General features: G+C 46.4%; 1 protein-coding gene across 2 annotated transcripts in view; it reads left to right on the top strand.

Moving 5' to 3' along the window:
• The window catches only part of VPS13C (vacuolar protein sorting 13 homolog C), a 2773485-nt gene that overhangs the window by 2230645 nt on the left and 516631 nt on the right, over nt 1–26209 (top strand). For both annotated transcript variants that reach the window (XM_078680824.1, XM_078680823.1), the window contains exon 73: nt 10293–10374. In XM_078680824.1, coding sequence (XP_078536950.1) covers nt 10293–10374 — 82 coding nt within the window. The remainder of the gene's footprint in view (nt 1–10292; nt 10375–26209) is intronic.

The raw sequence follows: 26209 nt of genomic DNA, 5'->3' as shown, positions 1-26209 counted from the left end.
GAAGAGAGGCTCCACTGTCTGGATACAAAACGTGCGCTCTCCTTTTATCTGGACCGCACACGGCAGATCCGGGTGGACAACCACCTCTTTGTTGGTTACGTGGGCATTAAGAAGGGACGGGCGGTGCACAAGCGAACCATCTCTCGGTGGGTCGTTTTGTGCATCAAGGTCTGTTATTCCTTGGCGAAAAAAGAGCCTCCTGTGGGTCTGCGTGCTCATTCCACTCGGACCACGGCGGCTACTACTGCCCTGGGTCGGGGAGTCCCCTTGCAGGACATCTGTCGGGCAGCTACGTGGGCCTCGCTGCACATGTTTGCTAAGCACTACTGCCTGGACAGCCAAGTACGGAGAGATGGCTTTTTCGGCCGTTCCGTTCTCCAGGACTTTCTGGTGTGATCTTGGTTCGCAGACCCACCTCCGGGGTTGGTATTGCTGGGGTATCTATTCTAAGGTAAGGAATCTAACACTAACCTATTTCTTTCAGATGCACAAGTTACTTACCTTCGGTAACGATATATCTGTAAGAAACAGTAGTTAGTGTTAGATTCCTTACCGCTCCACCTTACCGCGGACCGATATCTAGGGTTAAGGTTATCCCTTTCAGGGCCGTAGTTTTATGGCACCAGTGTCGGTTTCTATCCTTGCTCTGCATTCCTGGCATGGAAAGGTATGTACAGAACTGACGTCAGTGCGCGAGGGCGGCGTCTAAGTCCTCCGACGACATCATCCCGGCGATCACGACGACGGACGCGGAGCCGCAGACGACGCCTACCGACGCACAAGGGTACTGCTGACCAAAACTTTCCGGATCCAGTCTGATGCCTGGGGAAATTCTAAGGTAAGGAATTTAACACTAACCTGTTTCTTTCAGAAGTTGTTATATCGATGATGTGATTTCTATCTTGGCTGAATGGTAGAAATCCCTATCTGTTTTTCAGCTCTACTATCACGTTACCGAAGGTAAGTAACTTGTGCGCCAAACCCTTCCAGAGCTCCAATGTGGATTTTGTTCTGAGTAAATGTGTTCCTTCTCAAATTGTGATATATGTAAGCAGGCCACACTGGGAGAAAAAGGACTACCCATGGATGTTTAAGTTTAAGTAATTTATAAAGCGCATGGCTACCTGCAGGCATCCCAGTGCTACATAGAGGAGCAAACAAGGCGTGAGGTCTTAAGGGAACAGCCAAGTTTTTAGTTTTTTTCTGAAACACTGTTCGTTCTTGGTTAGCCTTAGTTTTAGGTCCATGCTATTTCAGAGTTTAGGGACTAGGTGTGAAAAGGGTCTTCCACCCCATCACTCTGAACAGTTTTTTAAACCTCATCTTCTACTGTGGACTTGAAAGTTTTCGGGATCGAAACAATTAGGAATCATAATATGGTGATAGATATGCTTCATAAAGAGTTTGTTTTAAGCCCCTTTCAGTTCTTTTAAGAAACGTAGATACTCCGAAATATACCCATCCCTAAATACCTATCTAGTGCCTGTTGCCAAGCTGTGGCCATCACATTGGCTAATTCTTGAACACAATATTGATGGGCTGAGGTTTTTAAATTCTCCAGATCAATCTCATGTCACAAGGCAAATATTTGGCCTTGGCCACATTTGTGTTATGTTATGCGATGTTTTTGTTTATGCTATGCTATGCTATGCTATGTTATGACGATAAGAAATAGTGCACTACTCACCACTGAGTGTGTCCAGGCACTTGAGCAGGTGTGTAGATTTTTGGTCTTCACAGTGTCAAATCGAGCCATGTCTTCAGCCTCTTGCGGAACTGAAGAAGCAAGGAGGTGGCCCTGATGTGTTGTGGGAGGTTGTTCTGTGATTTGGGTGCGATGTATGAGAACGCACAACCTCCTGCTCTGTTTTTGTAAAAGCAGGAGGGTTTGTGCGAGTGAGGCTGAGTGTAAATGCTGTGTGTACTGATGAAAGTGTATGCAGCTGTTCAGGTATGCTGGTCCAATATTGTACAACGCTTTGTATGTGTTCGTGAAGATTCTGAATTGGCTGCATTTGTGAATGGGGACAGAGTGGAGTACTTGAGGTGTGGTGAGATGTAGGTGCAGTGTGGGTGAATGAGTACGAGTCTTGCGGCGGCGTTCTCAATTGTCTGAAGTCTGTCTAGGAGCTGATTAGAGATTCTGGTGTAGAGTGCATTGCTGTAGCCGGGACTGCTTGTGATGAGTGCTTGTGTGATGGTTCATCTGGTGTGGTGTGGCAGCCATTTGAAGATTTTTCATAGCATACAAAGGATGTGGAAGAAAGCTGCACTCACTGTTTTGACTTGTGCCACCCTGGTGATCTTGTCATCCAGGATGATTCCCAGATTCCTGGTGTGGTCAATTGGTGTTTGTGTTAATCCTAGCTCTGTTTGACCCCAGGTGGCATCCCATGGGGAGGTCTTCTTTCTGAAGGCCAGTATTTCTGTTTTGTCAGAGTTGAGCTTCAAGTAGTTGGCTCTCATCCACTCTGCTGCCATGGTCATGCAGTTGATGAAGTTGGTTCTGGTTGTCCGTCAGGAAAAGGATAAGTTGGGAGTCGTTGGCACAGGAGATGATGTGATGCCTTGAGCTCAGAGGATGTTGGAGAGCGGTGTCATGTAGATGTTTAACAGGGTCAGCCTGAGAGACAATCCCTAAGGGACTCCTCAGATCAGGTTCTTGGTCTTCAATGTAAAAGGTGGCAGTCTTACTCTTTGAATCTTCCTATGATGAAGGAGCAGATCCAGTTAAGTGCGGGTCTTGGATTACAATCGCATGGAGTCTGATGAGTATGTTGTGAGAGACTGATTTGAATGCTGTGGAGAGGTCGAGGAGGATGAGAGCTGCTGTTTCTCTGTGGTCCAGGATGGGTCCGGATGTCATTGGCTACAATGAGTGCTGTTTCAATGCTGTGTTTAAGTTTTTTTTAATCCTGACTGAGTGTTGTTTAGCAGGTGGAGTAGTTCAAGGTGGCTTGTGAGTTGCTTGTTGATGGCCTTCTCTGCTCAATGAATAGCTTTTAATTCCTAGTAAGGCAGTTTCTAGACTGCTTCCCGGCCTAGTTTATAGCCTTATTGCACTTCTGCCAGTTTAGTATGTCATTTTTTCTATATTTACCAGTTCACCTTTTTTTCCGTGTTATCCTGGATTCTTGAGAGGTTTTTGGGGGGACTCTGGAAATCTGATATTTGAACTCAGGGAAGCTCATTCTGCTAATACAATACTAGTAAGGCAGTTTCTAGACTGCTTCCCGGCCTAGTTTATAGCCTTATTGCACTTCTGCCAGTTTAGTATGTCATTTTTTCTATATTTACCAGTTCACCTTTTTTCTCCGTGTTATCCTGGATTCTTGAGAGGTTTTGGGGGGGGACTCTGGAAATCTGATATTTGAACTCAGGGAAGCTCATTCTGCTAATAAAATACTACTTATATGTGCTTTACTCTAATAATGAAAAATATTTTTGGGTTCAAATTTCTTTATCAGACACATTTAAATATGTGAAAAAGTGTGTCCCATCTGTTTAAAGTTGGGATAAAAAGATGGAGGAAGTATTTTCCCCACTTCAATATAAACAATCAATGGCAAAATCAGTAGCCCTGGCTTTGGCTGATGAGCATTGGCTTTGTCACTGCTTATTTCCTTTGAATGGTTTTCGGTACATGAAAATAATTCAGTGACAGCCACTTCACGTCATGTATGTGCTCATGTTCATGTATGCATGGGCTGCCATATTTGAATGAGTTTGTTTTATTTTACCAGAAACCATTCTGTGGTGCCCACGAGGGCACACCCTCACGAACAGGCACAAGCGACCATCTTAAAATGGTCTTTGTAATAAAGTTTTTCAAAAACCATTCAAAGGTTACTGCCTGTGTATGCCCACATATATGCATGCATACAGGCATACATGGGTATGTGCTTGCATATAAAAGTGTTGAATGAAGTACAACAAAAAGCATTTAAGAAACGCTGCTTGTTAATGCAGACACATGCACACTTGCATAGGCAAAAATGGGTATGTACATGACTGGGATCTAAGTTATAGTGAAACCGTGATTGTGGTTGGTGATTCTCCTTACCTTGTAGGTTCTGTTGACATATCCGGTTTCTATGGACTACTTGAATTTCAAAAGGTTCTTTATTATCCAGTAGCATATGTCTCTATTAGGTACAAGCTATCTAAATGGCCAAAAGTTTGCTTTCTAAGACTGAATAACTTACATTAATTTCTGGCAGTATGTGGAAGATGTAAAATAGGATGATCCAGTTGATCATCATTTTGCATTGGTAACAGGACAGCTCCAACTGCCCTTAAGAGGCATGAGTCTCCACTGTGAATCTCTTGGTGGAATCTGTATGACGAAGAACTAGAACATCATGTTTTCTTCAAAATGTGAGTCATGTTAGTGGTCAGTTGAGCAAAGCATTTAGTAAATTGTCAATAAAAGTTTACAAATCCAAGAAACCTTTAAGTTTCTTTAACCTCTTGACTGCTAGGTTGGGATTTCCTCCAGGGGCTAAGCCCTTCTTTGAATGTTTGGGGTTTCATGTGTTTAAACCTTCATAAAATTTTCCATAAGAGGTATCCATGCCAAAATTGTGTATTTTTCCAATATCCTGAGGAGGATTCTAAAGGGACATAGGGTTTGTAGATTCTCCTGCAGAGAATCAAGAAAGTAGCCAAAATATAGCTACTTTTTGTGGGGAAAATGTGAAAATATGTTGTGCAAGAAAGCACATTTTGTTTCCCCTGTTTTCAGGAGCAAGCACAGTTGTACACGAAAATTACCATTATTTTTGCATATTTCTCATAGGAAGTTCCTTTTTTTCTAATTTTGTGGTTTCACCCTACTTGCTGTTTGTGGTGGAAACAGGTGTGAAACCCATGGGGGATTTCGGACGCTTTACATTTCCAAAAGGTAGACAAAAGTCTGGGTCACTTGTGTAGATCCCTCAAAGAAACAAACTGTTGAACTAAAAAAAAAAATAATGAATAGGAAAACGCAGCCATTTGTGTTAGTTTTCATCTGTAACTTCATGTCAATATGGACGATTTACATAAGCAATATACCGTTACATACCTTCTGGTCTAGGGGATGTATAGAGTTTGTGGGTTCTCCAAAAACACGCAATTTTCAAAGCCAGCAATTAAGTTGCACCTTGCAATGATTTTTCATTGTGTACTGACAATATAGCTATTCTTATAGTAAAATATGAAGAATGGAAAAATAGGTATTAAGGTAGCCCACATATTTCTGAAATGTACACAAGATACTGAGTTTAGGAACAGTGGTTATTTGTACACCTCTGTCAAGACTGTCACCACTTTTCCTTAAAATAGATATGTCTTTCAACTCCAGTTGCTAGAATTTTAAGTGCCATGCCAGAATGTGAAAAGCACAATGTCAAGGGATATCTGATCAAAAGCACTCGAGCAGCATGTGTTCCACATTATATTAACAAATCCAAAGTGCTCTAAAACAGGATAGTTGAAACTGTGGGTGTTCAAGAATCCTTGTAGCCAAAATGTAGTAAAAACACAAGACAATGATCATTTAAGAAAGCTGGGCCATTTATTGTAAGTACCTACACACTGAAAGGCAAGCTGGTAAACGATTTCAATAACCTTGAAAAATATAATACATTTCAATCCTAACATCTACATGGCTAATCCTAAACAACAGAACTTTAAGGGAAAATTCTAAGACTGTAAGACTTACTTGTACATTACTACATAGTGGTTCACAAGACCAATGGCAACTATCAAACTAACTTAAAAATTAACTTTTATTTTTAAATGCAGCCATGTTTCATTAAAAAAAAGCTATATTTAAAAAAAAAAGTTTTGTATTATTTAAAGATGATCACAGACATGGTGTTCTCCAGAACCTAGCAGGGCCACATCTCTGTGAAGGTGTCCAATCGGAGTGAGTCACGATTTGGCGACTTACCTCATTAATATTCATATGGGTAGGTCAGATTGAGACACATTCCAAATGGGAATTTTGCAAGCCAGTCTTATCAGTACATATGTCAGTTCACAAAATCAGAATGGATTTGCTAAAATTCAGAGCACAATTTGCAAGCACTTTTTGCAAATTGATTGAGTAATATAGAGTAATTACAGAGCACAACAGAACAAAATACAATAACACAGCACATGCAAAATAGGCAAAAAATACAGCAAATACAGCACAACACTTCAAACAATCACAATAAAATGCAACACAACAACCGGAATACAACTCAAAATTACAATGCAATAATGGAGCACAAAAGCATAATAGCTCAAAACCTTCACAACAAAATACAACACAACAAATAGCTCCAAATATTCAAGAGCCACATTACGAGCTCCACAAAACTGCTTTCATAAATAGTGCTAAAAGCTGTTTGCCCCAAGCACACTCCCTTAACTCATCACCAAAGATATATATTGTGAGTCAAAAGTGTTTTGTGATCCACCCCCATGTGTACGTTGTTCACTCGCATATAATTTATTTTTAGTGAATTAGTCTTCCATAAACTGTCTTCTAGCACTCTATAAAATCTAGTTAGATCATGTAGCATTTTCTACCGACCGCGGTAATTTTCTACTTTCAGCTTAACTTTCCTAGGAGAAAATTGAATGAAGCACTGAATGTTAGAAGTGCACTGCACAGTATTTAATTTCGAAAACAGTGAAAGTGTCACGTCATCTGCTATTTGAGCTTGACTGTATTTCTGGTTTTGCGCTTTGGTGATGTTGACAGCCATGCCCGGCTCCAGGAATATTTATTTGGGTGAGCCAAGGGTACATTCGGGTGGGCCACTACCGTCCCAATTTGTCGCTTCTGGAGGTAGTCTACAAGCCATAGATTACATCATCTCTACTTGCCAACAGTCACTATGATACAAGGAATGCTTCTGTGTGTATACAGAACATGTGGAGAGTTATTTATTGGTGCCCCACCACTGACCTCTTTCTCTGTAGATACCTTTACTACAACCCTCCAATAGTGCACTCCATCTCTTCGTAGCCCTTCCCCCTCATGACCTCCTCCTCAGACTCCCTCACTACCACCCTCCACCAGTGCCCCTCATCTCTCTGTATCTCCCACCCTCCCCCATAACCTCCTCATCGGATTCCCTCACTGCCACCCTCCAACAGTGCCCTTCATCTCTCCAAAGTCCCTCTCCCTCATGATCTCATCTTCGGATTCCCTCACTACCACCTTCCAACAGCGCCCCTCATCTCTCCAAAGACCCTCCTCCCCTTGACCTCCTCCTTGGAATCCCTCATTGCCACCCTCTACCAGTGCCCCTCATCGCTCCATACCCCAGGTCCCCCATGACCTCCTCCTCAGATTCCCTCACTGCCACCCTCTAGCAGTGCCCCTCATCGCTCCATAGCCTCTCCCCCTGATGAGCTCTACCTCGTTTTCCTAATTGTCACCCTCCAACAGTGTCATTCATCTCTCCGTAGCCCCTCTCTCATATTCGATTTCATTTGTTGCATAGCGCTACTCATAGTGTAGGGTGTCCTAGTACTACACATCATGCACACATTATCCAGAGACAATGAATCATACAAGTATGTCAATCAGCCTATTGGTAATATCACATAAGCCAATGAGGATTACAAGGTGTAGGAATCACATGTTATCCATACTGGTGGGCAATATGTTTTAAGAGGGTTTAGTCTGGAGAAGCACAAACGCAGGATTAAAAGCATACCCCAGTATTTGTGGGGTTGGCTTTACTGATTAAAATGTATATCTGCCAAAACAAACTCTTTATAGCAACATTAGAGTAATGAAAGAGTAGGGAACTTCTAACAATATTGAAACACACAAAAACAAGTTCTAAGTATTCCATTCAGGTTTCTTACAGTTCTTTGATGTCAGTTTATAGATCACTATCCTATTTTAGGATTGTAACTTCTGTACTGCAAGTAACCCATTGAGCTATCCACATAAAATACAGTTTATCTGCATTTAAAAATTATGAACAGACAAAATATTGCTTTTTAGTAGTTGTCTTGCATCCGTCATGATAACAATACGCCAATATAAATAAAATATACACGAAGTATGTGTCTTGCTGGGCCCTCATAGACTTTTAGAATATTAACTAATATACACACATCCTCGAAGCATATATCTAGCTGGGCCTTCGCAGATTTAAAAAAAAACGGAGAGGAGGAGCTACGCTAGCAAGCAAGATGGCCGCATAAGCTCCCGGCTCCGCCGACCTCCGTCAGCAGCTTGAATATCCTGCAAATTATCCTGACCTCGCACCAGACTCCCGTGCACATGAGGTGTTCCTGATTCTTAAGGTGCAATCCCGAAATTTCCAGCTTATCAGGTGACGAAGATACGCCGTGTTCCATTCTCGGCCTAACTCAGTGTGGAAGCCGGGGCCTCGATTTCTAGCCCATCCGGGTTAGAGTTGATCAACATCGGCTGCGGGACCTGGGCTGCGTCCGGTCTCCCGAACTGGAACACAATTTGCTATTTTGATCGGCTACTCTGTGAACTGTTTACATCGAGGACACAGCAGAGTGACGCACCGGTTGCTGTGGTCGGGGGTCCGACGCCCGGAGACTCCGCTAGCCTCCCGGGGTGGAAGGGCTCGGCCCCCGCTAGCGGCGAAGGTGTTGGTATTGCAAGGTGGAGAGCGCCCACTGTTGTCAAAGGCTCCGTGTGTAGTCGACCTCCGGGGTTCAAGTCCTGCTTCGTTGCTTCGCGAGAGGGGATGGAGGGGATGGTAGGCACACCTTCGCTGCAGACCGTAATGGCCGCCATTGGGGCGCTCCACTCGCAGATCGCTGTCATGTACCAAAAACTGTCGGTAACAGTGGATAATATATGTCTGAGACCAGACGACGACGCCTCAACATGTTCTCAGCAAGCTGTGGTACCCGTGGAGCATTGTACGCTTGAGTTTGAGGTCCCCGCGCGGAAGCCTGATTTCATATGCTTTGTTAACTCACGCATAACCGATAGCACGCCTGTGATCATCGTCAGCTTTCCCTGCTCGATCTCTATCCTGCCAAATATCGCCATGGACAGTCGTAAGCACGACAACAAGTTCCTCAGTGACTGGCGGAGAGATTCGCTATCATTTTTCACTTTTCCTTGCTTGCTTTGTGGATATTGTGAACTTTTATCCTGTTTTCGATCCGATTCCATTGACTTGAACTTTTATGAACGCTTCGATTTCCCCATTGTGATTGTGGTCTGGGTCATAAGGGCTCTTACAAAGAACCGTACTGGCCAGGGTTGAATCTGACTATTTGGGCTTGATAGAATGTCTTGATCTGATGCCGGGATTGAGTCCTATTACGTAACAGGAGTTGGGTGGTTTTTAATGTCCTCCCCCGGTTGGATTACGTACTTTGCCTCATACTATATTGGATATGTTTCGGGGAGGTCGCTTATGGCGGGGGGTACGGGAGACCAGGAGTGTGTTTTAATTCTCCTCTCCACTTTCCTTCCTTCTTTTAGGGCAAGCTTCTGGGCGACAGGCACGCTGCTAGTGGGGTAGGCCGTAGCCATTGCAGGGGTGCAGGGTGGGGGGTTAGGGGGTGGTTTGTTATTTTGCCCTTGTTTTGTTCTATGGCTCCTTTTTTCTTTTCTTTTTCTCCCTTCGGGAGGTGGGCTGTTTATCCTTCACTGATTTCTTAACCCTCTAGGTGTCTACACTGGCTCTGATTCTTCTGTATCTTGATAGGTGGGTCTTCTGGATGGTACTCGCTTTGGATCGCTTACAAGTTGCTTATCCTTTTTCGTATGCGTAACTGCTGGGTGATTATGATGACGTCACATGTCTCCCTGTAATCGATGGTTTCCAAGGCTGCTTCCCCCCACCTACTATTGTACTGTATCTTAAAATGTGACACCTGTATTTGTAATGCCACTCTCGATTCTTTAATAAAAACATATATAAAAAAAAAACTGAGCAATAGCCACACATTCTCTTACCTGCTCTGTTCTAACTCTGTGCCACAGCCGGATCTGATAAACAGCTGAAGGGGTCAGCCTGACGTCACTGCGAGGGCCAAGGTTCATGTTTGGGTGGGCCAGGCTCATGTTTGGGTGGGCCTGGCCCACCCGGCCCACCCTCTAGAACCGGGCCTGTTGGCAGCAGTGTAGAAGAACAACAAAATTACTGTATCTTGTCCTATGAATTGACTGTTTGTTTTCACCTATGTTGACGCTAAAGATCATCTTAATGCCTGCAGTTTCTCGTTTTCATCCTGAATAGGTTTAAAATAACTCATATTTAAGACACATACATATTAAGCATTGTTTTTCCATTTTCTAGACTTGCTTGCTTTGAGGTTAAATACCAGTTCTACAAGAGAGACCAGTTGATGTGGATTGTAGTTCGACATTACAGCGAACAAGTAAGTGTAAAATGCTAACGGTATTAAGAGCACTGATTTGCAGTACTATATCTGTCTCTATCTCAATATATATATATATATATATATATATATATATATATATATATATATATATTCACTGAAAAAACCATAGGTTATAGACCATATATAGTTAGGGATTAGCATTTAAAAAACCTTATTTTACTCACACAAAACCATTGAAATTCCATATATAGTTAGTTGCACTAACTATATATCGCGCACCCGCAATCCACTGCTGATTATGTCACATATTACATCATTCATGACATGGTCAGTGACATCACTGATGACATCACTGATGACATCTCAAATGACATCACTGATGACATCATCCAGTGACTGTGTGTTTCTGTAAAGTTTAAATATGTTTTACATATTGAAGAATGAGTAGATGTAGAAGTGTCTGGATGAAGGATTTAGTAGGTGCGTGACTGACTGTATGAGTGAGTGATTAAATGTGTCTCACTGAGTGCATGGGTTAGTGACTGAACTGTCTTAATTTGTGCATCATTATGTTTGTTGTTCTGTAAACTGCTGCATGTGTTGATCAGTAGCTATATGAGTAACTATATGGGTTATTGATTGATTGCCCAAGTATTTGTATGGGAGACTGAGTGTGTGTGTGGCTGGCTGGGAGGTGTGTGACTCTGTGCAGATCAATGTGTACTTGTATCAATGATTGTATAAGAGAGTAAGTATGTGTTAGTATATGTTTCAAAATGTAAGGTGCTCTATGTTTAACTGTATAGATTAGAAAATGGAAGTGTGATTGATTCTTTACAGGACTGACTAGGTGTGTGAGTAACTCCATGGATGAGTGACAGAGTGTGAGATTCTGTATAGGTGTATGAGTGCATATGATAGTGTTGTAAAGATGAGTGATTGTATGTATGAATGATTGTATGGGTAAATGAGTGAATGTGTGTTTAAACATAGGAATCACTGAGTGCGTATGTAGTAACTAGTATTGGTGTGTCAATGGTTTCAAAAATTATACTCTGTATTTAACACTGGGTGTAACAGAGGTTATATTAAAGTGTGAGGAGATGCATTGTATTGTCACATGAATGATATCATCAGTGATGTGGTCATTGATGTCAAATGAGATGTCATCAGTGATGTCATCAGTGATGTCATCAGTGATGTCATTTGAGATGTCATCAGTGATGTCATTTGAGATGTTATCAGTGATGTCATTTGAGATGTCATCAGTGATGTCATCAGTGATGTCATTTGAGATGTCATCAGTGATGTCATTTGAGATGTCATCAGTGATGTCATCAGTGATGTCACTGACCATGTCATGAATGATGTAATATGTGACATCATCAGCAGTGGATTGCGGGTGCGCGATATATAGTTAGTGCAACTAACTATATATGGAATTTCAATGGTTTTGTGTGAGTAAAATAAGGTTTTTTAAATGCTAATCCCTAACTATATATGGTCTATAACCTATGGTTTTTTCAGTGAATTTTCAAGGTTTTTTAAATGCTAATTCCTAACTATATATGGTCTCTAACCTATGGTTTTTTCAGTGAATTTCAATGGTTTTTTAATAGCAAATATCATAAGCTGTCGAATGTCAAGTACGTGGTAAGTAAAAACATTTTCGTGTTTATGCACACTGATCTGCTTTGAATGCTGCCCCCCCTCCCCCTCATTTCTATTAGGAGTACTCTCTCTTTGCAGATAGTGAAGGGTAGTTAACGCAGGCCTTTGCCCCCGTTGTAATCCGTCGTGCCTGCTTCTCTCTCCATTTGATTGATTGTTATCCAAGCATTTACTGTTTAGAATTGGTTCTCTTTGGTTCATTCTCTATTTACAAACAAGCACAGAGTCGCAATACTCTGTTTAGTCTTTGCAGATAGTGAAAAATCGTGTAAAAAAACAAAAGGAATCGAGCAAAATCAGTAGGCCACTAATGGGATCTCTTTTTGACCTCGCTAAAATAGAAACATTAGGAACAACCCCTCATGAGAAATACGAAACTAGTGAGATGAACTGAGCTCCACACCATGATGGCTGCAAGACAGCTCGGCTCCGCCACCCACCCCGCCCAAAATAACGATAAACTCTATGCAAATATTACAAATATATACAACACACCAGCAAAGTAACAGGGTAAAACATTTTGTTAAATAACTATTTACATAACTCTTTTATACTTTTTGTTGCCCGATCCGGCTAGCTCAATCGATCGAGCATGAAACTCATGCACTCTGATAGTTCAAAGTTTTGAGGAGTGCTTGTAACACTGTCTGAAGCCTATTTGTACTTGCTACAGCTTCACTATTCTCAATGTAAGTGGGGGCTGTTTGAGGACGTGACTGCATTTGAAAACAATGTGATGCGGTGCCACCCTGAACCGCTTGACGGAGGCCCCCGAGGGACGGTGTCATGGCGCGGACTCGGAGGGGGCGCTTGGCTCCGGCCCCCTCCGCAAGTCGTGTTGCCCTGGTGTGGCCTGAGATCGCCCCCGACATAGGTGGCCGGCTCCCGGGGTCAAGCGGAACTTTTTGCCTTTTGGTGACTCTTCCATTCTTGACCTTGTCCCACAATCCGTTTCACCTAAAGACACGCTGTAGTGGGGCGCCCCTTTACCGTTTCAGTTGCCATTCCGCCCGCTTTTGCTACACTGTGCCTCTTCCGCTATTCAGCTGTTTACCGCCCGCTCTTTCGACTACAGCGTCTCACTCACCATGTACTTGAGTTGCTCCCGCTCTTGCGGTGCAGCGATAGGCGGCTGCCACAGGACTCTCAAAATGGCGGCCGGCTCTTCAGATTTGGGCGTGGTCCACTAAAATGGGCCTGCGACACCTTGGAACTCGGACGCTTGTCTGCTAGAGCTTGGGCTCCATTCTCGAAAGCGTCCCCTCAACCTTGAAGATTCTACAAAAGTCTTGGGGGCCCCCGACTCCCGCAGGCTTCTGGTGGGGAGCGGCTAGCATGATTGCTCGTGGAATGGCCACGACGGAGCTACGAAATGGTGGTGCTCTCATGCTAACGCCAGCTTCAGTCTGAAACATCCAGAAACACTTTAGACTACCAATTCGATCAGTTCCGGTAGCGCCCCAACGTGACCCGGTAGAGAAGAACTTGCCCTCCCCTCTTTGACTGATGGTTCTTGTTGCCTGTCCCTTCTGTTGTCATTTAACAGAACTATTTAGCCTGCTGAAAGGGGTTGTGTTCCGACCGCTGGTTGGTGGAGACATTTTGACTATATTCTGGACCTGCGTTGTCGCGTAATGCGTCATATGGCGCGCCGCGTTAGCGCATCCGGAAGTGCTCCGGTGCGCGAAGCGCAGCTTCCCGGAAGCGATCCGGGGCGCGGCGCGCAGCGCGTAACGTAAGCATAACAGGTCATGTGACTTAATAAAACTTTTCACTGGTTCATTTTACTTTTCTTATTCTAATGATGAAAGGCTTGGTCATATGACCTAAAAATTATGCTTTTTATTACTTTCGAACATTATTTTTTCTTAAACATATGTTATAATGTTCCAGGCTAATGTACTTTCCCGGAAAATTTACAACTGTCCTGCAAGTAAAATATATTCCTTTTTCGAGAAAAAGGGCGTTTCTTCATCCCATGAAGGAGCCGTTGAGCAAAAGAGGCTCGGCCTGCTGTCTTAGTCGCCGATACGCCTGAATATCAGATTCTTATCGATCACTTTATGTTGCAGGAGTAGAAAACACAACAGCCCTTGGCCATTTATCTTTACTGCGTTCCTGCGTATTATACCTTTTACCCTTCATGTAATTGGACTGCTTTATTTCACTTGCCTTTTACTGATTCTAAAACAGTGACTATTATTAAAAACTTTACCAATGTAAATACTACTACCATGTTTTCTTTTAAAAACCTTTATTGTGAAAATGTCAGTATACAAATACGGGCCTATAACCACGTGGGCCGGCCACGGAGCAAACTGTAATCGTATATGGTGAGTAGACATTTACACTGTAGAGGAGCGTAACGGGCGGGCCATTAGGTTGCAAGAACTAAGGTGTCTAACAGTTGCGGAATCGGTGGACGTACATTTTATAATTAAAATACGACAGAGCCAGTTACAATAAAATTATCTAGATATACATTTGCGGGCAAGTACCATGGGTGACGTTAATTCGAACTTTCAATAGTACAGTAATCAATAACACATCAGAACTTAATATCAATAGGGATGTCGAAATATTCAATCAATTCTCGTCCCCGCCCGCCATGTGCTTCAAAACTGCATACGTATCTCGTGATTTCAAGGTTCAGCAACCAGTACACAACAAGGAGTTACGAGTCCCATTTATTCAGGCGCCATTTTGGGCGAGGACGGGCAGGTCCAGGATATAGTCAAAATGTCTCTACCAACCATCGACTATGATGATGTTCATATGCTGTATTTATTAGAGTAACACTCATCTGTCCTCATGAAATTAATTTGCCACAATCTAAACATGTCATTTTAATCTTTCCAAAGTTCTTCTAAATATTTGGGACCGTTTCCCTTGCCTCTGATGCTGTCAGTGCCACTTCTTTGGTGAATGTACTGGCAGGTCGGGGGTTCGACTCCAAATCTCTCTTTTGTGCAGCACTATAATTAATCGGTGCCACCTCTCCATATGACGATGCATGGTATAGTTACCATAACTATATATTTTTTCGGTTCCTCTGGAGAGTACATCGTGGCAGATGAGGCAGGTAACGTACCGGGCATTTACCTTTTTTGCATGTAGAGGAAAGGAAAAAAAATCGAGCGTCCGAGTTCTAAGGTGTCCCAGGGCCATTTTAGTGGACCAGGCCCAAATCCAAAGAACAGGCCGCCATTTTGAGAGTCCTGTTGCAGCCGCCTGTCGCTGTAGCATCAAGAGCGGCCGAAACTCAGCTGAATGGCAACTGAAACGGTAAAGGGGCGCCCCACTACAGCAGACGAGCCTCCACCTGGGAAGGCCCGTTCACGCCGCCTCCCCCCCCCCTTCGGGCACCCCACGCCGTTATTCGGAGCAGCATTGTAGGATGGCCACACCAGCAACTTGCTAGACACCACCTCGGTGCCAACCGAATCTCAGCGCCTTGTGGTGTCTTCCATTCCGAAAACATTGTTGTGCTGCCTTCGGCCTATTCGCCGCAAGTGCGCACGCAACTCAGCTGCATAGCGAGTGAAACACCAAGGGACGCCCCACTGCAGCCGAGGAACCTTCATCTTGGGGGCGACGCACAGCATCACATTGCTTTCCAATGCAGTCAGATCCTCAAACAACCCCCACTGACTGACGCGAACTCACAGGCCAACGGAACGCCCCACGCCGACTTTCGGCGCAGCATTGTAGGATGGCCACACCAGTGCGGCAACTTGCTAGACACCACCTCGTTGCCATCCAGATCTTGGCGCGTTGCGCTGCCTTTGGCCCTATTCGCACATCGGTCCGCTACTGACGCCATCTCACAGGCCAACGAGGCGCCCCACGCCGACTTTCAGCATTGTAGGATGGCCACACCAGTGCGGCAACTTGCTAGACACCACCTCGGTGCCATCCGGATCTTGGCGCGTTGTGCTGCCTTCGGCCTATTCGCACATCGGTCCGCTACTGACGCCATCTCACAGGCCAACGGGGCGCCCCACGCCGACTTTCAGCATTGTAGGATGGCCACACCAGTGCGGCAACTTGCTAGACACCACCTCGGTGCCTTCCGGATCTTGGCGCGTTGTGCTGCCTTCGGCCTATTCGCACATCGGTCCGCTACTGACGTGAACTCACAGGCCAACGGGGCGCCCCACGCCGACTTTCAGCATTGTAGGATGGCCACACCAGTGCGGCAACTTGCTAGACACCACCTCGGTGCCATCCGGATCTTGGCGCGTTGTGCTGCCTTCGGCCTATTCGCACATCGGTCCGCTACTGACGCCGCCTCACGTGCCAACGGATTTTCTACGCTTTTTATACCCTATGCCGCATAACAGGTCATGTGACTTGTTTATAAAACTTTTCATTGGTTCATTTTACTTTTGGTTTCCTAATGATGGAAGGCTTGATCATATGACCTAAAAATAACACTTTTCATTGGATGAAAACTTTTTTTTTTTCCCAAACGATGAAAGCCCCACCTTGTTTCTGGATGTTTCAGACTGAAGCTGGCGTCAGCATGAGAGCACCACCATCTCGTGGCTCCGTCGTGGTCATTCCGCGAGCAATCATGGCAGCCGCTCCCCACCGGAAGCCTGCAGGAGTCGGGGGCCCCCAAGACTTTTGTAGAATCCTCAAGGCTGAGGGGACGCTTTCGAGAATGGGGTCCAAGACCTAGTAGACAAGCGTCCGAGTTCCAAAGTGTCCCAGGGCCATTTCAGTGGACCAGGCCCAAAAAGGAAAGAGCCTGCCGCCATTTTGAGAGTCCTGTGGCAGCCGCCTATCGCTGCACCGCAAGAGTGGGCGCAACTCAGCTGAATGGCGGATTTTGGCACAGTGTACCAAAAGCGGGCGGAATGGCAACTGAAACGGTAAAGGGGCGCCCCACTACATCAGACGAGCCTCCACCTGGGGAGGCCCATTCACGCCGCCTCACCCCCCCCCTCCCCCGGGGCGCCCCACGCCATTATTCGGAGCAGCATTGTAGGATACCAAAACCAGTGCGGCAACTTACTGGACATCACCTGGGTGCCATCCACATCTCAGCGCGTTCTGCTGCCTTGGGACTATTCGCACAACAGACCGCTACTGACGAGGCCTCCCCCCGCACCCCCCGGGACGCCCCACGGAATGGCAACTGAAACGGTAAAGGGGCGCCCCACTACAGCAGACGAGCCTCCACCTGGGGAGGCCCGTTCACGCCGCCTCACCCCCCCCCCGGGGCGCCCCACGCCGTTATTCGGAGCAGCATTGTGGGATACCAAAACCAGTGCGGCAACTTACTTGACATCACCTGGGTGCCATCCACATCTCAGCGCGTTCTGCTGCCTTGGGACTATTCGCACAACAGACCGCTACTGACGAGCCACCCCCCGGGACGCCCCACGCCGTTATTCGGAGCAGCATTGTAGGATACCCAAAACCAGTGCGGCACCCACGCAACATCACCTGGGTGCCGTCCAGAACTCAGGACGTTGTGCTGCCTTGGGACTATTCGCACAACCGACCGCTACTGACCATTGTTCCTTCTTTTTTCCTAAAATTTTTTAAAATGTTTTTACTGTTTTTGTTGCGTTGTTTATATTTATAAGTTATTGATGTTTTATAATCCTACTACTTTGTTGGAGTGCTATATATTTTTAATGTGACACATAATTGTAAAAACTTTGATGTACAAAGAGGCATCCCTGGAATCTTCCGCTTCAGGCTCGGTCCCCTCCCCAATCACAATACAGGATGGTTTTCAGATAGTAGGAACGCGTGTGGTGTGACGGATCTCATCGGGTGGGGGCCTTGATCTACTGTAACTCCTTTGAAGAGGGGTGATTCTTTACAGCTGGGGCCATAAAGTACATCTGCAGGGCTACCTGATAGCCTGGGACCGGCCTGGACAATCGGACACAGAGGAAGAGGAGTGTCAGAGGGTGCGGTAGTGAATAGGGCGAAAGGGAGGTGTCGGGCGGGCACAGAGTGTGATTCTCAGGGAAGAGCAGCGCAGATGGGGGGAGGTTTATTGCCCATGCATAAGACAGAGAGCGGGGGTGACCAGTGCCTGGGGGAGATGCTTGCGAGGGTGGGGAGCCATGCTAAGGATCGACAGCGTGCAGAGAGTGGGTCTGGTCAAGGCATCTAAAATGGCTGCCGTGCACGACAAAAGTGTGGCATTTGAAAAAAGGCAAGATGGCGCAGACAATGTTTTTCAACACTTCCTGATTTCCTTCGAATCAAACGTTAACAGACGTTATCTCTCCCACACTACCGGTCCCCCTGGGCTTAAACACCGAGATGGTAGGGACGGCATCCCGTGGAGATAGGCCGAGACGTCACTCGGCAGAAAAAAAAGTAAAAAAAAGTCTATAAACATACAATAAGTTAAAAGTCAATCATTCTTGTTTCCTTGTAGTACGCTCCCCAGTCCGCTTCCCGTTACGCTAACCAGGCGCACCCCACCAAAAAAAACGATTTTTTTTAAAAAAAATTTTGCCCCGCGGAGCCCTTTTAAAGCCTCCACATCAAACCTATGGGGTCAGGGAGGATCTACTATGCCCCCTTATGGTCATTTGCCCCTTCGCTTTGGCCTCCTCTTGTCTCTCGATCCTACCGAGAGACAAGATGGCGGCCGCTCCGTACTGTTTGGAATGTTTACAGACACCGGAGAGCCAATCAGCTTTGCTTCGCAAAGCTCCGTAACGCGAAAAGTACGCGAAACGGAGCGCTACCCGGGACGCTGTCACAGATATATATCTTTTTTTGAACGTTAATTTCTCAAAATCCACTGCAGCACATATATTGAGACCCAGCAAAGGCACATCGGGCTACCGGTCCCTACAATTTAGCCAAGTTTCATGCAAATCCATTCACCCGTTCGATTTTTTTTTTTTTTGCCCCGCGGGGCCCTTTTAAAACCTCCACATCAAACCTAGGGGGTCAGGGAGGATCTACTATGCCCCCTTATGGTCATTTGCCCCTTCGCTTTAGCCTCCTCTTGTCTCTCGATCCTACCGAGAGACAAGATGGCGGCCGCTACGGACTGTTTGGAATGTTTACAGACGCCGGAGAACCAATCAGCTTCGCTTCGCAAAGCTCCGTAACGCGAAAAGTACGCGAAGCGGAGCGCTGCCCGGAGCGCTGTCACAGATATATATCTTTTTTTGAACGTTAATTTCTCAAAATCCACTGGAGCACATATATTGAGACCTAGCAAAGGCACATCGGGCTACCAGTCCCTACAATTTTGCCAAGTTTCGTGCAAATCCATTCAGCCGTTCGAGCTAAAAGTGAGTCCAACCGCCCTATGGAAATTAACATGGGAAAAACGCGTTTTGGGACCCCCCTTTTTTCTCGGCCCCCCCTTGACGAACCCCCCCCCAAAATTTTCAGGGGCTGCTCAGAAACAAAATGTTCCATTTTCCTGAAAATTTCAGCCAATTCCGTCCACAAACGCCAAAGTTATTAGACATAGAATTTTCAAAAATCCCATAGAGAAAAAATCCTAACTATATATACCTACTGGCGACCGCCAGTAGGTAATAGGGCCGTTGAGGCTCGAAACGCGTCATGGCGGAGGTGCGGGGTTTTCTACAATAAAATAATAGCACTTCTCATCTTGGGTCCGCTGTCGTCTTTCTCGAAGCTTTCTGGAAGTCCGAGGTGTGACGATTTACTGCTGTCATATATTTTATATATATATATATATATATCACCAAGTCCTGTCCACACCAAAATGCTGCAACACTTTATAAGCGATGCTCACAGGAACGGACAACCACTCAGGTTACGATTTTCATTAAGTGCGTTTATTGCTCCATTCTTCCCAACATGACGCGTTTCGACCGGGTCTCCCCGGTCTTGATCACATGACATGCTTTAGTTCCCGCATTATTTAAATACTCAAAGTTGCAATGCTCTCCCTTTGGGGCAAATACAGCCTTTTTCTGTCCTTTCTGGAGCAGATTTGACAGACTTAGCCCCAATCATCAGACCCGCCCAGAGGTAAGCCCACTAGAACACCAGGGCTGATTTCTTTTACTACTAGAGGCGTGGGGTTGGGAGCTGCCAATCCTAGCATTGTGTTGCACCCCCCACCTGGAATGATTATTCAGTTTTTCTGACACCCAGGGGGTATTTTGGGAGGGAAATGCCCCTAATTTACCTACCTCAAGAAGCAAACAGCCCACTAGGCAGAAGGAAATTTTTATAAATAATAATTAAAAAAAGGAGCAATGGTTTGATGGCTGGCCCGTCCTGACAGTAGGGTGGCACCCGAAGTCTTTCTAACCAGGACTCAAATGCTGCAGATATCCCTTAGGGAAAGTGAGAGGAAATTCTGATTTATTTGTATGTAGCTTTAACCTATGTGGCTACACTTTACGGGGGACAAAAGCTTATTCTGAGTTGCTTGGCGAGCAGAAAGACCACCTGGTGCCGTAGCTAGGACCCAGTACTAACACGGGCTGTCACGCCACTTCATTCCTTTTATTAGGAAACCAATTCCTGGTGTCTAGTCAGATTTCAGCCCCGAGGTAGGAATATTGGATGTAAACCCTCCTACATTCCCCTATAAGGAGGCATATAGTATGATTTTGCCGAAGGGTGGAGGTTCAGGCCTGTGCCAGGACTGGCAAGCCATACACACATTCCATTTCTCTCTTTTTTCCACTGTAGTCATGTGGACTTTCTACAAACCCCTCGCCCCTGAAGTGGGAAGACTGGAGGGAAACACTCCTGTCTCCACTGCAGGGGGACATAAACCCAATAGTAAAAAGATTATTAAGTGGGTTTTAGGACCAATTGAACTCCTTTCCCCCAAACTCGCTGGGCTCCAAACAGTCTTTCTGACTGTCTCAAGGGCAGATTTCGGTATTTACCAACAATCAGGCCCACCCTAGTAAGCTAATAAACTGACCAAGCCACCAGGAAAAAAGTAAGAAAAGGAATGAGCTTAATGGCTTTGAGGTCGCACTTCCAAGCATCACTCAGTCTATCTGCCCATTAAAGAGTGAAAATGGAGGCTTCATCTGTTCTCACGCGGTCAATATATCTAAAGTAGGCCCAAAGAGCTCCCAATTTCCTCTCACTTTCCATTGGAGAATGCTGCAGAATTTAGGCATTGGCCTCCCAGCACCCAGACAACCTACAAACCCAGCCCATTTCGGAAATCTAGCAACCCAGAGGAAGCCTTGGTGGCATAGATTACATGGCTTTGAGCATGTTTTCTTACCAAGAATGCCCAGTCAACATCAAAACTATGCCCTAAAACACCCAATTTCATTTTTTACCCCCACAGAGGATAACTGCAACATTTGGGCCCAGGGGAAACCAGTACGTAGGGCCTAGTAAACCCTGTGATTGCTGAGAATATCTGAAAGCTAAAAATCAGTGGGGAACCAGGGTGGTGTGACTTGTGCGTTTTTTTTTGACAGAGGACAAACACTATATCGTTGCTACCAGAAGAGTATGACAGAAAAAAAATGTAATTTGCATTTGCAAATTGACATTCAGTGCAAGAAAAATTGTAGAAGAAAACAATTTCAACTATTTCTACTTTTTCTCGATTCTTTTTTTTAAATTACTTTAACAATTTGTTTCTGGGAAATTCATGAGCAGTCTACTTCAAATGACCACTTAGTGGATTATAACTTTTTTCTGCCTTTCAGAAATATACAACTTTCTAGGTTCACCCATGAAAAACTGTGGTGGAAAAAAGGATTTATGTACAGTTTTGCTGATCTTAACAAAGCAAACTTTTAGTTGCTGACATAAAAAATAAAAAAAACTACATGTTCGAGGCATGTGGGCTGCTGAATTCATATCTATTGCAAACACAACAGTGATGGACAGAATGTGGATCAATGTCACACATTCACCCCAGTCAAAAGATCTGGGCCCAAATCCATCGTTTTTCCAATTCATATCTATAGCATAGATCGCCGCCTAGTGTTGGGTCCGGATGATTGCACATTGTTGTCCTGGAAGAGTCTTCGAAGTATCACGAGATAGGTGGCTCCTCCCCTGGACTACAGTGCGCATGGGCATCGACTCCATCCCCAGATTGTTTTGTTTCCGCCATTGGGTTCGGATGTATATTCGTTATCTCCAGTTCGGAATCGATATAGACTTTTCTTAAGGCCTGAAGGCCTTTTCCTATACCGTCGGTATTGTTTTGCGTTCGGTGCCCAGCTCTGCTCCGGCTCAGTTCCCGAGTCGGACATCCCGAGGAGTCGCGTGGCAACACCTCTCATCAGCCCGGCTAGCTTGACTCCAGTGGTGTGGAGTGCCTGGGACTCACGTCTGAGCATCCCCAGTACACTTAGAGCGGTAATTGCAAACACAACAGTGATGGACAGAATGTGGATCAATGTCACACATTCACCCCAGTCAAAAGATCTGGGCCCAAATCCATCGTTTTTCCACTCCACACCACCCTGGGTTAGACAATGGCGATATGCAAATCAGCGCTGACCCTGTGCCCCATGGGAACAGTCCAGTCCGAACTACAAAAGCCATGTCCTTCCCAGAACGGAAACAAGCATCCGAGGACCGGCCCGGTTTCGAGGTAACACCTCTCATCAGCCCGGCTAGCTTGACTCCAGTGGTGTGGAGTGCCTGGGACTCACGTCTGAGCATCCCCAGTACACTTAGAGCGGTAATTGCAAACACAACAGTGATGGACAGAATGTGGATCAATGTCACACATTCACCCCAGTCAAAAGATCTGGGCCCAAATCCATCGTTTTTCCAATTCATATCTATAGCATAGATCGCCGCCTAGTGTTGGGTCCGGATGATTGCACATTGTTGTCCTGGAAGAGTCTTCGAAGTATCACGAGATAGGTGGCTCCTCCCCTGGACTACAGTGCGCATGGGCATCGACTCCATCCCCAGATTGTTTTGTTTCCGCCATTGGGTTCGGATGTATATTCGTTATCTCCAGTTCGGAATCGATATAGACTTTTCTTAAGGCCTGAAGGCCTTTTCCTATACCGTCGGTATTGTTTTGCGTTCGGTGCCCAGCTCTGCTCCGGCTCAGTTCCCGAGTCGGACATCCCGAGGAGTCGCGTGGCTCTTCGGTGCTCGAGGCCCAGTCGACGCAACAAGACTTTCGACGACACATCATGGAACGGAGCCCGTTCAAGAAATGTCCTGTGTGTGTATCGAAGTATCCCCACATCGACGTCCACCCGGTGTGCAACAAGTGCCTGTCGCCGGACCACGATGAAGCCAACTGTATGGCTTGTTCCCGGTTTCGATCGAAGAAGACGATTCGACTTCGGCGTGTGGCGCGCCTGGAGGCCCAGCAGTCGGCCCCGGCACCGGTGGACATCTTCGAGAGAGAAGAAGCAGACGAACAAGAAGTTCATATGCAGATTTCACCTCCGGCGGAGGAGATCGACTACGACGCGGACGTCGAAGCACTCAATGCAGAAGAAGTCGTCGACGAGGTAGGAGACGACAATGAGGCCTATGGGGCCATGGAAGATAGCTCAGGCGAAGAGCTATGCCCCGTTCGAACAATCACAAAGGCTCAGGTCGCGGGATCGCCACACGGCCTTACCCAAGACCTTACACCCAGATCCACGGCCTCGCCTACGGGCCCGGCTACGGACACTTCTGCGGAGCCGCCGTTCGTCAAATCGAAACCGAAAGTGAAACCTTCGGTGTCGACGAAAACGAAAGTGATGGAGACGCCGTCGAAACAGAAGACGTCTGTCCCTCTGGCCCGCTCCTCGTCTTCCGATACGTTGGGGCAGCCGAAGCCGAAGAAGGCTGTCGACCCGGTGAAGTCGAACAAAGGCGTCGAGCCAAAGTCGGTCAAGGGCGTCGATCCAAAATCGATCAAGGGCGTCGAGCCGAAGACTGGGGCCCCAAACCCGGGAGTCAAGGCCGCCGACCCGAAGTCGTCGGCGCCGAAGGCCGTCGACGCGGAAGGAGGACACGGCGCACCTAAGAGGGCTGATCCTGTACCTCGGCCGGAGAAGACCAAGACATCGACGCTCGAGTCTTCACACGCTGGTGGACCGAGGACGTTTGTCGGGTTGACGAAACCGTCCGCTTCCTTTACGAAGCAGGTGTCGGACTCACTGCAACGCATCAAGAACAAGGCTTCCGCGGTCGATCCGAAGGATGCTTCCACCCCGAAGCAGGCTGCCAAAACGCCAAAGTCTTCGACGCCACTCCTGTTTACGTTGCCGCCGAAGGTGGCACCGAAGGCCTTCGCACCAAGGTCGGTCGCCAAAGTGCCCGTGCAAGGGTCTGCAGGGTCGAAGTCTTCTCAGCAGCTTGGAAGCTTGAAAAGTCGACAACCCTTGATGGTGGAGCAGTCGGAACACTTTATCGACGCCGACACCGGAAAACTTACCCTCTACAAGAGAAAGATCACGGCGACACAGCCTTTGGAGTCCTACACGATTCCTTTGAAGCGCAAGAAGCCTTCTCCGGATTCCCCGGTTCTGGTTGAGCCACTTGCTCCACGGACTCCAAGAGTTGCTACACCCTCACCCACTTATTCAGATGTGGAGGCTGGGGAAGGTGATGACGAGGAGTATAACTTTCTTGCCAACACTGATCCTGAGGATCACCAGGACTCTTGGGCAGATGCAGGGGACCCAGGGGAAACGCAAACTGCCCCGGACACTCAGGTGTACAATATCAAACCCTCTCCTACTGAGGATTCTGCGGCATTTAATGCTGTAATTGAGAGGGCGGCTAAAAACCACGACGTGGAGCTGCACGCTGACCCTATTGACGTGGACTTCCTCTTGATACCTTTTCCACGGCAGAAAAGACTGTCAAAACTCTCCCAATGTTGAAAGGGGTTCTGAAACATGCTGCAGACATTTTTAAAGAACCCACACGTGCCAGGGTGATCAACCCTAGAATTGAAAAGAAATATAAGCCGGCACCTGGCGACCCTACCTACATCAAGGGCCAGTTGCCATTGGACTCTCTGGTCGTTTCTAATGCCCGGAAGAGGGCGAATTCGCAAACCACTGGTGATGCTCCAAGGAATCTAAAGTGCTGGAGGCATCAGGGAAGAGGGTGGCGGCTCAAGCAGCCAATATCTGGCGTATCTCAAACACTCAGGCACTCTTGGCCAGATATGACAGGGCGCACTATGACACACTAGAGACCCTGTTACAACATCTACCAGATCAGTATAAAGAGGCGGCGGAGATGCTAATTCAGGAAGGGAAGCTCATCTCCAACGCTTCTATTAAATGTGCACTGGACGTGGCGGACACCGCGGCCAGGGCCATTAACACCAGTGTGATGTTGAGACGTCAGGCATGGCTCAGAATCTCCGGTTTCAAGCCAGAGATACAAACCACCATCCTCAATCAGCCGGTAAACCCTGATAGGTCATTTGGTCCTGAGGTGGATACCACTCTGGAAAAAATAAAGAAGGATACCGAGACTGCAAAGGCCATGGGAGCTCTCCAGTACCAACAGTTTAGGGGCAGTACTTTTCGTCGCTCAGGCAATAGGGGTGTTTCTAGAGGCTAGATGTCCCAGCAAACGCAATACACTAAAGGTGGGGCGCAGTCCTCTTACAACAAGCGGAGTAGAGGCGGCTATCGGGGCAACAGTGCCAAGGGCAGAGGCCGTGGAAATAACAACTCCCGTTCCTCTGCCACCAACAAACAGTGACGCCCTGCCGCTGCCCCCCGACCATACCACACCTGTCGGGGGGGGACTCCAGCAGTTCCTGCCAGTCTGGAAATCCATCACCACAGACAGGTGGGTCAGGAAACTTATCCAGTTCGGTTATTGTCTGGAGGACATCCACTCCACCCAACATGCCACCAAAACACCGTCCTATGTCCACAGAGCATTTGCCCTTATTGCAGCAGGAGGTACTTGTCATGCTGCAAAAAGGGGCAATCGAGCTCGTGCCGGTGGAGGAAGAAGGCACAGGAGTGTACTCCCTGTACTTCTTAATCCCGAAGAAGGACGGGTCCCTCAGACCCATACTGGACCTCAGACCCCTAAACCAGTATATTCTCTCAGAACACTTTCATATGCTGACGCTGCAGCAAGTTCTTCCGTTGCTCAACCAGGGAGACTTCCTCGCAACCTTGGATCTCAAGGATGCATATTTTCACATTGCACTACATCCATCACACCGAAAATACCTCAGATTCACCATTCAGGGTCGGCATTATCAGTTCAAGGTCCTACCTTTCGGGGTGACCAC

This window comes from Lissotriton helveticus, chromosome 3_1 (genome assembly GCF_964261635.1).
Source record: "Lissotriton helveticus chromosome 3_1, aLisHel1.1, whole genome shotgun sequence".
Lineage (NCBI taxonomy): Eukaryota > Metazoa > Chordata > Amphibia > Caudata > Salamandridae > Lissotriton > Lissotriton helveticus.
Note: the sequence above shows the minus strand (reverse complement) of the source record. Positions and strands in the feature narration are given on the sequence as shown.